At 37.5% G+C, this 12,753-nt stretch overlaps 1 protein-coding gene across 1 annotated transcript; it reads left to right on the plus strand.

The window, feature by feature from the left end:
* The first annotated feature begins 9,080 nt into the window (after nucleotides 1-9,080).
* Nucleotides 9,081-9,428, plus strand: LOC107458551 (uncharacterized). The gene has a single exon (XM_016076754.1). The coding sequence runs from the start codon at nucleotides 9,081-9,083 to the stop codon at nucleotides 9,426-9,428; it is 348 nt and encodes a 115-aa protein (XP_015932240.1).
* The last annotated feature ends 3,325 nt before the right edge of the window (nucleotides 9,429-12,753 follow it).

Raw genomic sequence — 12,753 nt, forward strand, 5'->3', positions numbered from 1 at the left:
TTTTAGTATCTTTTAAAAAAAAGTGAATTATTATTATTATTATTATTATTATTATTATTATTATTATTATTATTATTATCCCAACCCAAAATAATTTTTTGCTCAAAGTCATAGATTCTCACAATAGCCCACTTGAAAAAAAACGGCATGCCCGTACCCATTTTCAACAAAAACAGATAAAATATTATCTTTCTTAATCATGTGTTTATACTTTTAAATTAATATATTTTATTAAATAATTAATCCAACACAAACTGACACAATTTTACACGTACAACTATTTTTTCAGTGTTTATCTATACTTGCAGGTAAAGTAATACCACGTGTATAACTTACCTTATTGACATCTCATTTCAGCCGATGCTGAAAAAAATTTACTTCAGCACCGTAGCACTACCTTTATATTTTATCTATGTTCATTATATATTCTGGCATCCTGCCAAGTTTTCTTGGGTTTCGCTGCCATATCCAGTTGCTGCAGAGAAAGCCTTGTACAACTTAATTTTAATTGTCCTTTTCTTCTACAAGCAATAGCACAATATTACATACATTTCAATAATATTTGGTAACTAATGGGGGTTATATTAGTATGATTTTTGTTTTTTATTTCTCAATGTATCTCTCAATTTGGTGGCTCATTTTTTTTATATAGAAAAGAACGTGGGGTTTGCTGTTAAAATAGAGGTGTGTAAAGTAATTGTTGATCTAAGTTTGATTTTGGATATTATAAATGATGATAAATATTTTTTAGGTTAAAGCTCAAATGTATTTAATATGTGTGCTAAGTGTTACGGGTCCATTACTCAACTCTCAACCCAACATGCTGTTTTAGTATTTTTTTTTCAATACTTCAAACCAATGCATAAGCCTAAAGCACTTATCAAGCACCTTTCAGCAAAATAGATGGCTATGCATTTGCTAAGAAAAAAAAGGTATCTGTTTATACTATGAAAAAAGCAAGACAACTGGAAGAAAAATGAATAAATAATACTACAAGGACAGCCCCACTACTCCAAGAATATCAGTAAAAAAAATTCAGAATGTAGGAGAACGAAACACAAACTTGCACAAGAGAAGAAACAACAGAGCAGCTCCACAGATAGCAGAGAAAAAAAAGAAATGCATGCCAAGGAAGAAAGCAAGACTAAAGAAAACAGAGATAGTGAAAGAGATTCCTCAACCAGGCAAGATAGTGGAGCAAAATGAAAAAGGATTGCATGTCCTCAGAGATAGCTCCAATGGTTAGCTGGGACAAGAAAATAGAAGAGGTAAAATTGAAGAGCAAGCTGGAAAATATAAAAAGCCCCACTTCAACATTTGGAAGTAAGAAAAAGAGAGCAAAAATTCAGAGCATCATCTATTCACACTTGAGCTGAATTCTTTTTCTTCTACTAGTGCTTAATTTATGATTTTCTTTATTATGGCTGTCTTGTGTCATCTTTTGTATTGAGAAAAGGCTTATGAATGTGAGTGAAAAAAAGCCATGAGAGAAAAGGAAGAGGGGTGTTGTCGGGTGTGAAGAGAGAAGAGGAGAGAAGTTATTATTCACCTTCTTCTTCATTTGGCCATAACTTGAGCTACGGAACTCTGATTGACGAGCCATTTGCGATCACGCAAAGTTCTCATCGATCTCTTCGTTTCTATCTAAGAAAAGTGGTAAGATGTTCAAAATCCATGCTCTAGTTTCTATCCCTAACAGATTCACAATTTTAGGTTTTATTTTTGAGTAGATTTTGTGATTTTGTTTGTTTAGGGGTGATCTAACATTGGAATATTGTTGGATTTTGCCTCTCTGATACCGATGAGTAAGGTAAGGTTTCACTAAATCTTTGTGGTTAGTTATTTTGTGAACCTTAAGTTTGATGTTGGTATGTTTTATGATGTTAGATTAAGTTTTGGTGTTTGTTGGAGTTGGTTTGAGTCTTTAGATCGAGCTTGGTGGCTTCGTTTTGGTGTTTAGAGCATTTTAGGAATCGACCAAGGTATTATTTTAGTTTTCTTTATGTAATATGTAATGTTTATGAACACTTAGACTAGTAGACCATTGGATAGGATTGAATTGATTATATGGCTGTTTGGATTGTGTTTGTGGTATATGTATGTGGTGGAGACATAACGTTTGTGTTGAGATATGAGGATGATAAATGTGATATGATGATTGTGATATTATGATTGTGATGTGATGATGTTGTGCAATAATGAATAATGGTGGACATGGTATAAAAGTGTATGATTTAAGTTTAGTTGATGATTGTTGAAAATGGTGGATTTAAAGAAGAATTGTTGAGGATTTAAAATTGTTATGAATTTCTTGAGTGGTGATTGAATGGTTTAGATGGATATAGGAATTGAGATATGATTGGATAATGTTTAATAGGGATAATTGAGTTGTTTTCGTTATGTTGGATTTGGTTTTGATTGTGAAGTTTTGAGGTTTAGAGAACCTTGTTGATTTTGTAAAACTTGATTTTTGGTAGACTTTGGCGGATCATAACTTGAGCCTTAATTTTTGAAATTGATTGGAATTTATCTTAAATTAAAGATGATTTCAAGAGTTTTAAAATGATATAAATTTGGGAAAAATAAATTTTTGTAGAGAAAGTTATGAACGTTTAAAGTTTGGTGTTTAAAACTGATTTCTGCAACTTTGCAAAATTTTCTAAGTCTGGGAATGCTGCGTACGCGAACACCCCATACGCGAGAGTGCCATTCTGTTTGGTACCTATGCGTACGCATACATGTGTATGCGTACGCAAAATAGGCCAAATTGTATGTATGCGTACGCATACATAATGCATGCATACACATCGACCCGTTTCTCTGAAAAATGATTTTTCTTCGTTTTCAAGGGTTCTCTAACTTTCTAAACTTCCTTCAAATGCTGTTTGAGAGTACTATCAAGGAATTAGGTTCTAATATTACTAAAGATGAGTTAGTGATTTATTTTAGTGAATTTCTATATGATTTTAGAAGACAGAAACTTAGGTTTCTGGAGTATTAAAGATGGATTAGTTGAGTGAGATGGCAGAGTACTGTAATGATGATTAAGGTAATGAGTTGTGAAAATTATAGACTGATGATGATTTGAGAAATTGAAAACCGGTGATGGTTATGATGACTTGAGAACTTGGAAAGAAATGATGAAATTATTAGATTATATGATAGTGTGCAGGGCACTATATCCCTGGGATTGAATTATGATTAATAATCTTTTTTGCTGCAAGAGTGTGCCAGACACTATATCCTTGGGTTACGCATGCGAGTGTACCTGGCACTATATCCCTAGCATGGCAGAAAAGCTACATCCAAAAGGATGTGTCGGGTTGGCATTTATAGACCGGCAAGTGATATCACGAGCCAATAGGAAAGGCATTCATCATATGCATCTTCTACCTGTTTGGTTGCTTTGCTTAATTTCTGTTATGCCTAAATGAATCACAAGTTTACTTGCTAATTGTTCTATTTGCTGTACATGTACTTTACTTGTGCTTTACTTGTCTGCATTACTTATGATTGTCTAGTGCTGAGGAGGTTAGGTAGGCGGTGGCGATGGGATCGCACGGAGATTAGGTTGGTAAAGGCTGTGGGATACAATGGTGTGACTAGTTTTAGTTAGAAATCTCCTAAGTTTAGATAACCCTGTTTATGGTTTATTGTTTATGTTATTTATTTTGTTAAGCTTGAATATCTATATCGATGTGAAGTTCTAGGATTGCCTTTGGCATCCAGAAACTTTACATCTTATATATTGGGCACTGTTACCATAGTGAGAACCTTCGGTTCTTATACCATATGTTGTTGTTATTTTTCAGATGTAGGTTGTAACCTACCTTAGTGAGTTGCAAGATGGTGATAGAGCGGAGTATGGTTTCATCTTTGTTTTATTATGCTTCATTCTGATATAGTCACTCTCTCACCCTTTGTATTTATATAACCTTGTTGCCTTCGAGACTTTATTTCTGAAAATTTTGAGAGATAAGTTATTGCTGTTTTAAACTTTAAAACTTTGTTGTATTCAGTTTGACTAGCCGGCCTAAACTCCGCAGGCTGCGACTAGTCCTCTTTTGTATATCATACTTATATAAGTCTTATTTACTTTAATTATTACCTTGTGTATCCTGGAGTTATCTACAAGGTTTTATATATATTATGTCTTATTCGTTCGTGCTACGCATTTTGTTATCGTGTGTGAACGCTTCGCTTTTTTGTAATTCTACTTTATGCGACTTTGAGCTTTTATTCCTTCATCGGGCTTCTAGTATTAATATTTCTTTCTAGATATATATAATATTATATGAGTCTTAGAACTGTCGTGACACTTTGTTATCCTTCGCTTTACGGCGCAAGGTAAGACTTAGGATAACGGGGTGTTACAGTTGGCCGTAAGCCAGCACCTGAAATTGTTAGGCATATCCCAATACCTAAAATTGCTGCTCATATGCCGGCACCTAAACATACTGTTCATATGTCGGTACTTGAAATTGCTGCTCGTATGCCGAAACCTAAATAATATTAGCACCATCAAACTAACATTAATAGTATTTAATTAATATTAATAATAATAATAATATTTTAATCTATAATAATAATAATAACATATCAATAATGATAATAACCTTTAATGATACCTGAAACCCTTGCTCAAAGACTAGTATCTGATACTGGTACTCATATTCCAGCACCTAAAACTATTGCTCATGAGGGGGATTTGGCTGTTGAGGTCCAGGTGGTGATGGGATTGTTCTTATGGTTCATTCATGTCGGCCTCTGCACCTGCAACTCTATCTGACAATCGTAGGTGATTTTTGTGCTGCTGTGTATACCATTCGTAGTACACTGGGAGAGAATAAAAATCGACAATCTCGTCCCCTAACTACAGTGTATTATAGCGGCCAGAATTTCACATGTTAGCCCATTAACTGTTTCTGTTGCTCCAGTCATGGTTCTGTGGGTTGGTCAACCGCTTGCAATGAGGATCACTAATCTGGAATGCTGGCTCTGGTCAATGTTGTTGAAGCCAAATTTTTGTCTAACTTAGTCTGTTGTATGTCACTTTATACACTCAAATGACACTAACGGCGAGTTTGTGAAGCACATAAACAAATTTACGGCTAGGTCGTCAAGACAAACTACCATATACAGTCGTCATATAAACTAGACATCAGTAAACATAAGGACGATTAGTAAAATTATTAGACTAAATAAGCTGCTTAACATAAACTTTTAAAACCTACTTCGTTGACTTCCATTTCATCTAGTTGTTGCCTAAAGTGTGCCGTAGACTTTTGCGTATATCTCGTTAGCCGATGCCAATGACTCCACCTAAACAAGATTATAATGGTTATAATCAACATAACAACAACAACAACAACAACAACAACAACAACAACAATAACCAATACCGACGCGCAAGTAGAACACCAACATCGGTGAGTTCATTGCGAGAAATAGGAGTTAAGAACAACATACGCTCCCACGCCCAAACAAAAAGAAAAACGAGGGGGTTATCCATCTCATTACAGTTGTATGGCGATGCATGACACAACGACCTGTACAAGTGTGCCAGACTAGCTGCCCCCAACTGTATAGTGAAATGCAGTGAAAAATATCGAAGTAGAGGCAAAAACTTTGAGTTCAATGAATTCGTCGATTTGTTTGGAAATAAAACTGTTCTGAGCACGAAGAAAATGTGAGCCCGAACATACCGCTCGATAGACTCCTATGTGTCACACGGTTCGATGTCTTTATATCGTCGAACGTATGCTAGATTTACCTTACCCAATACGTGATCGTCCGGATCGGGCAGCTGATCAAAGCAAGTTAAGCAGTTCTCCACCAAGAACTGGTGACTGTTGTCCGTTCTACCAGTGACGGGCTCTCCATTAATCGGGAGACCAAGTATATGTGTCACATCTTCTATTATCACAATCACTTCGCCCATTGGAAGGTGAAACGTGTGCGTTTCAGACCTCCATCATTCTACCAAAGCACTCAGCAGTTGAGAATGTTCTCTCATTTCACCTACTCGTGAAACGTGATAAAACCCAGTTAATATTAATGCCACTACAGCTATCTCATTAAAAATTTCTAGCAGATTCTAAGCCAACAAATTTCTGATCGCCTATGAAAAAAATAATTATTAACATTAATTCATAACTATAATTAGTGTTAATAATAATATTAATAACTAATCCAACAATAACCGTCACAACAATAATAATAATAATAATAATAATAATAATAATAATAATAATAATAATAATAATATTAAATCACGAACTATTTTTTTTCTCAAATTTTACTCCTCACTCACTCAAACTACTCCCTCTCTTTCTTGGTCTTCTTCTTCTTCCCTCCCTTGTAACCAAAATACACAAACCCTCAGCAAAGTGAAACAAGCTCACATTTCTTCCAGGCAAGATGCATTTTGCATTATAAAGACCCCTTTTAAATTTCTTCACCAACACATGTCAGACATGCAATCCAGCTTCATGCCAATCACAACTTGCGATTTACTCTGCCCACCTACCAAACAAAGGTCGCGTTTGGGCACTTTTAATGTAGTCAAACACCAAGTCTTGTCTGCATGTAGGGGACAGGAGACACGTTTTCACATCTAGTTGCACTTTCTTTCCAAATGCAGGTTGCAATTTGAAGCAACCTTTTTCTTTTTTTTCTTCCATGTAAAACATGGCTTGCATTTTGCAGGTCACTGAACGTACAGATCCACAAATGTGGATAACATACCGTGCACTAATACAGTTGAATTATACTATTTTTTTACTCCATTTGTAAATTAATTTCGACAATTTAGTAGATTAATAATTAATTTTTGTGAATCTAAATTTTATTTAAAAATTTATTGTTGATCAGTAAATTATTATATATAAGGTGAATTTAAACTTAAGTTATTTACTTAAATGAATGAGTAAACTAACTACAATAAACTCAAATTAGTTTTTGTAATATAAATATGCGAGTAATTTAACCCCTAAAATTTGAAATTAGATTTAATTTGATCCTTAAACTTTTAATGGACTCAAATTGGACTCCAAAATTTATAATTGTGACTCACATTAACTCTTGAGAAAATCTTCTTTAACAACGTGTTAATTTAGTACATTAATTCATTGTAATTTACATTTCTCACCCAAATTCCATGTTATTAAGACTTATTAGAGCTCTAAAAGTTTGATTGTTGCTTCCAGAGCCGCAATAATTTTTAAATTGAACTTGTTATTATCGTCTTTTTGAGAATGTTGGGGAGCCAATGAAACTTCTAGGAAGTCTAGTAGATCTTAGTCACATAGGAGGTATAGTAGATTTTAGTCATATAGAATCTAAGCGAAGAGTCCAAATCTGGAGGAAGATCTGGGAGCTACTATGGAGGAAGAGGTGCATAACCATATTGGAGAGGAAGCTGGCAATCATGTTGGGTAAGAGAGGAGAGTCTTAGGCTCCTACATCAACTAAAATTCAGGAAACTGTGGCAGCAGCATTCTGAAGCCAACAATCCATACTAACAACTTTGAGTTGAAACATCAACTTATCACACTTGTTCAGAATAATTGTTCATATGGAGGGGGTGCCCAAGAGGACCTAAACCAACATCTCACTATATTCTTAAGGATATGCGACACTATAAAATTCAATGGTGTACACCCGGACACCTACAAGCTACTCTTGTTCCCTTTTTCACTCAAAAATAAGGCAGCAAAGTGGTTGGAGACATTCCCCAAGGAGAGCTTAACCACTTGAGAGGAGGTCGTGAATAAATTTCTAGCAAGATTTTACCCTCCACAGAGAGTCAATAGGTTGAGAACTGAGGTGCAAACCTTCAAGCAGCAAGATGGTGAAACACTTTATGAGGCCTGGGAGAGGTTCAAGGACTTGACAAGGAAGTGCCCTTCGGATATGTTCAACGAATGGGTTCAACTACACATCTTCTACGAAGGGCTATAATATGAAGCAAAGAAAGCTGTGGACCACTCTTCAGGGGGTTCACTTAACAAGAAGAAAATTATTGAAGAGGCCATAGATGTCATTGAGACTATAACCGAAAATGAATACTTCTATGCTTTATAAAGAGCTCAAAAGAGAGGAGTGTTGGAACTCAACTCTATGGACGGCTTGTTAGCACAAAACAAGGCAGTTGCAGCACAGCTAGCAGCCTTAACAAGGAAGGTGGAGGCAAGCCAAGTTTCAGTTGTCCAAGCTCAAGCACCACCACAAGAAGAAGATGCACTAGAAGCTGAATGTGAATGGGAGCAGACAAACTATGTGAACAATCCCTCTAGACCACCATATGATCCAAACTCTACGACATACAATCCAGGTTGGAAGAACCACCCAAATTTTAGGTGGAGAAACCAACAAGACCACAAACCATACCAGTCCAATCATCACAACAACCACAACTCTAACCACAATTAAGCAACAACAGACCTTATCATAACTCACAAAACACATCATATCACTCTACACAGCAAATACACAACAACCACCACCAAGATACATCAACTCCCACCATGCAACCATGTGAAACCAACAGCAGTTTCTCAAAATTGGAGGCAGCCATAGCATAATTGTCAACGCAACTGACCAGAACTATCTCCACTATTTTGGAAAGACAACTACAAGCTGACAGAAAAATAGATGCTAACCAGGAAGAGGTCAAATCCAACATAAAGAATCAAGGGGCAGCAATTTCAAAGTTGGAGGCACAACTAGGGAGCTTGTCTAAGCAAATACCCATGTCTACACATACCTTTCCTAGTGACACCATGGCTAACCCAAGGGAAGAATGCAAAGCCATAACACTAAGAAGTGGGAAGGTTGTAGAAGAAACACCCCCAAGCCAAAGCCACCAAGAAGAAGAAGCTGCAAGGGAACCTGAAACCAAGAAGGAAGAAGAGACCCATGCATAATCCCCACCAAAGCAAGTCCTGAAGCCTTATATGCCGAAGGCACCCTACCCACAAAGACTGAGGAAGGATGGCAAAGACAACCAATTCTCTAGATTCCTAGAAATCTTCAAGAAGCTCTAGATCAACATACCCTTTGCTGAGGCACTAGAGCAAATGCCGCTCTATGCCAAATTTTTAAAGGAGCTCATGACAAGGAAGAGGAATTGGGGAGAGAAAGAGACTGTAGTGCTCACTGAGGAGTGTAGTGCCATAATACAAAAGAAGCTTCTCCAAAAACTGAAAGATCCTAGGAGCTTCCAAATCCCATGTATCATTGGAGATATGAATATTGAGAAGGCATTATGTGATCTCGGAGCAAGCATAAACCTCATGTCTTTGGCCATGATGAAAAGAATGAGAATAGAGGAAGCCAAGCCAACAAGGATGGCACTTCAATTGGCTGACAGAACGTTTAAATTCTCCCATGGTGTGGTGGAAGATCTATTGGTGAAAGTGGGATAATTCATCTTCCCAGCTGATTTTGTTGTGCTTGATATGGAGGAAGAAGCCAACACATCAATCATCCTAGGAAGGCCATTCCTAGCTACTGTTGGAGCCATAATTGATGTTCAAAAAAGGAGAGCTAGTCTTGAGATTACATGAAGAGAATATGATTTTCAATGTCTTCAAGGCAATAAGCTACCCCAAGGAAGCCATTGGTGAATGCACGATGGTGGATACCATTGAAAACTTGGTTCAAGGAGTCCTAGAGGAAGAACAATGTGAAAAAACCCAAGAGCAAGATCAACAAGTCTCATGTGGCGAGTTACCACTGGAGGCTATGGACAAATCAATCATGATGGATAAGCCAAGCAAGAGGGAATTGGAGGCACCAAAGTTGGAACCGAAGATTCTACCCCCAAGTTTGAAATATGCTTGCTTGGGTGATAACAATACATACCCAGTAATCATTAACTCAAACTTGAATGAGGAACAAGAAGAGGAGTTAATCCAAGTGCTGAAACAACATAAGGATGCTATAGGTTGGACACTTGCAAATCTAAAGGGAATCAGTCCTTCAATATGTATGCACAAGATCCTACTTGAGGAGGGTGCAAAGCTCTCAAGACAGTAATAGAGAAGGCTGAACCCAACAATGAATGAGGTGGTCCAAAAGGAGGTGTTGAAACTATGGCAAGCAGGGGTGATTTACCCTATCTTAGACATCCCTTGGGTAAGCCCTGTCCAAATGGTTCCTAAGAAATGAGGGATCACTGTTGTACCAAATGAGAAGAATGAACTAATACCTATAAGAACAATGACCGGATGGCACATGTGCATTGACTATAGAAAACTTAATGAAGCCACCCGGAAAGACCACTTTCCCCTACATTTCATGGACCAGATGCTTGAAAAACTCGCAGGACATGAATATTACTGCTTCTTGGACGGCTACTCTGGCTACAACCAAATAGTTGTAGACCCCAAGGATCAGGAGAAAACCTTTTTTACTTTTCCCTATGGAGTCTTTGCTTATAGGAGAATGCCCTTTGGATTGTGCAATGCACCTGCAACATTCCAAAGGTGCATGCTCTCCATCTTTTTAGACATGATTGAGAAGTTCATAGAAGTGTTTATGGACGACTTCTCTATGTTTGAGGATTCATATTCTGATTGTCTACATCATCTTGCCATGGTGCTAAAGAGATGCCAAGAAACTAACCTGATTTTAAACTAGGAGAAGTGCCATTTCATGGTAACTGGAGAGGTGGTTCTTGGTCATAAGATCTCTAAAAAGGGCATAGAAGTAGACAGGGCAAAGGTGGAAGTAATTGAGAATTTGCCTCCACCTTGCAATGTCAAGGCAATTAGAAGCTTTTTGGGACATGATAGGTTCTATAGGAGGTTGATAAAAGATTTTTCAAAGATTGCTAAACCCCTCAGCAATCTACTTGTCTCAAATACCCCTTTTATTTTTTATAGAGAGTGTATGTTAGCCTTTGATCAACTTAAAAATAGACTTTTCTCTGCACCTATTATAGCACTACTTAGCTGGGATCTACCCTTTGAACTGATGTGTGATGCATCTGATTTCACTGTTGGTGCTGTTCTAGGACAAAGGAAAGACAAGCTAGTGCATATTATTTACTATGCTAGCAAAATCCTCAATGAGAATCAAAGGAACTACACCACTACAGAGAAGAAACTTTTAGCCAGGTTCTTTGCTTTTGATAAGTTTAGATCATATCTTATTGGCTCAAAAGTTACTATTTTCACTTATCATGCGGCCCTCAAATATCTGTTGACCAAGCAAGAATCCAAGCCTAGGTTGATAAGGTGGATCCTGCTACTTCAAGAATTCAACATAGAGATCAAAGATAAAAGTGAGGCAGAGAACAAGGTGGCTGACCACCTCTCAAGAATTCCACATAAAGAAGATGAAGCACAACAATTTAAAGTGAATGAATGCTTCCCTGATGAGCACTTGATGATGATTCAAGAAAGCCCTTGGTTTTCCGACATAGCCAACTTCAAGGCTATTGGGTAGTTACCCACTAACATCAACAAACACATGAGGAGGAAGCTACTCAATGATGCTAAACACTACATCTGGGATGAGCCATACTTGTTCAAAAAGGGTGTTGATGGAATCTTGAGGAGATGTATTTCACAAAAAGAAGGGCAAGAAGTATTGTGGCAATGCCACAGATCTGCATATGGAGGCCATTTTAGTGGAGAAAGAACAGCAGCAAAGGTGCTCCAATGTGGATTCTTTTGGCCAACAGTATTCAAAGATGCTAAGGAATTGGTGTCAAGGTACAATGAATGCCAAAGAGCTAGCAATCTACCCAAGAAAAATGAGATGCCATAGCAGTTTATCCTAGAACTTGAGTTGTTTGATGTATGGAAATTTGACTTCATGTGTCCTTTCCTTACCTCATACGTAAACAAGTACATTCTAGTGGCAGTGGACTATATATCTAAGTGGGTGGAGGCCATTGCAGCACCAACAAATGATAACAAGGTAGTCATAAACTTCCTTAGGAGGAACATCTTCAGCCGATTTGGAGTCCCCAGAGCTCTTATTAGTGATGGAGGGAGCCACTTCTGCAATAGACCATTGGAAGCCCTCCTCTTGAGATATGGAGTAAAACATAAGGTTGCAACACCTTATCACCCTCAAACAAGTGGGCAGACAGAGGTATCCAACAGAGAGCTAAAGCGGATCCTAGAGAAAAATGTGGGAGCTTCAAGAAAGGACTGGTCAAGGAGGCTGGATGACGCTCTTTGGGCATATAGGACATCCTTCAAAACACCAATAGGGATGACCCCATATCAGCTGGTGTATGGGAAGGCATGTCATCTACCCCTTAAGCTTGAACACAAAGCCTTTTGGGCACTCAAGCTGCTAAACTTTGATAGCAATGTTGCTGGGGAGAAAAGGATCTTGCAACTACAAGAATTAGAAGAACTCAGATATCAAGTATATGAGAATGCCAAAATCTACAAGAAAAAAGCTAAGAGGTGGCATGATCAAAAGATATCAAGAAGAGAGTTTGTAGAAGGTCAAAAGGTGCTATTATACAACTCAAGACTCAAATTCTTCCCAGGGAAGCTTAAGTCTCGATGGTCAGGACCTTTTACCATACTTAAAGTATCCCCCTATGGTCATGTAGAGCTCATGGAGGACAAAACTCAGAGAACTCTCATTGTAAATGGCCATAAACTCAAATATTACTTGGGAGACTCTTTTGAGGAGCATAGAGTGAGCTATAACCTCAACTAAAGATGGAGGAATGTTAAGCTAATGATATTAAAGAAGCGCTGGTTGGGAGGCACCCCAACA

The sequence above is a fragment of the Arachis duranensis genome, chromosome 7 (genome assembly GCF_000817695.3).
Source record: "Arachis duranensis cultivar V14167 chromosome 7, aradu.V14167.gnm2.J7QH, whole genome shotgun sequence".
In the NCBI taxonomy this organism is placed as follows: domain Eukaryota; kingdom Viridiplantae; phylum Streptophyta; class Magnoliopsida; order Fabales; family Fabaceae; genus Arachis; species Arachis duranensis.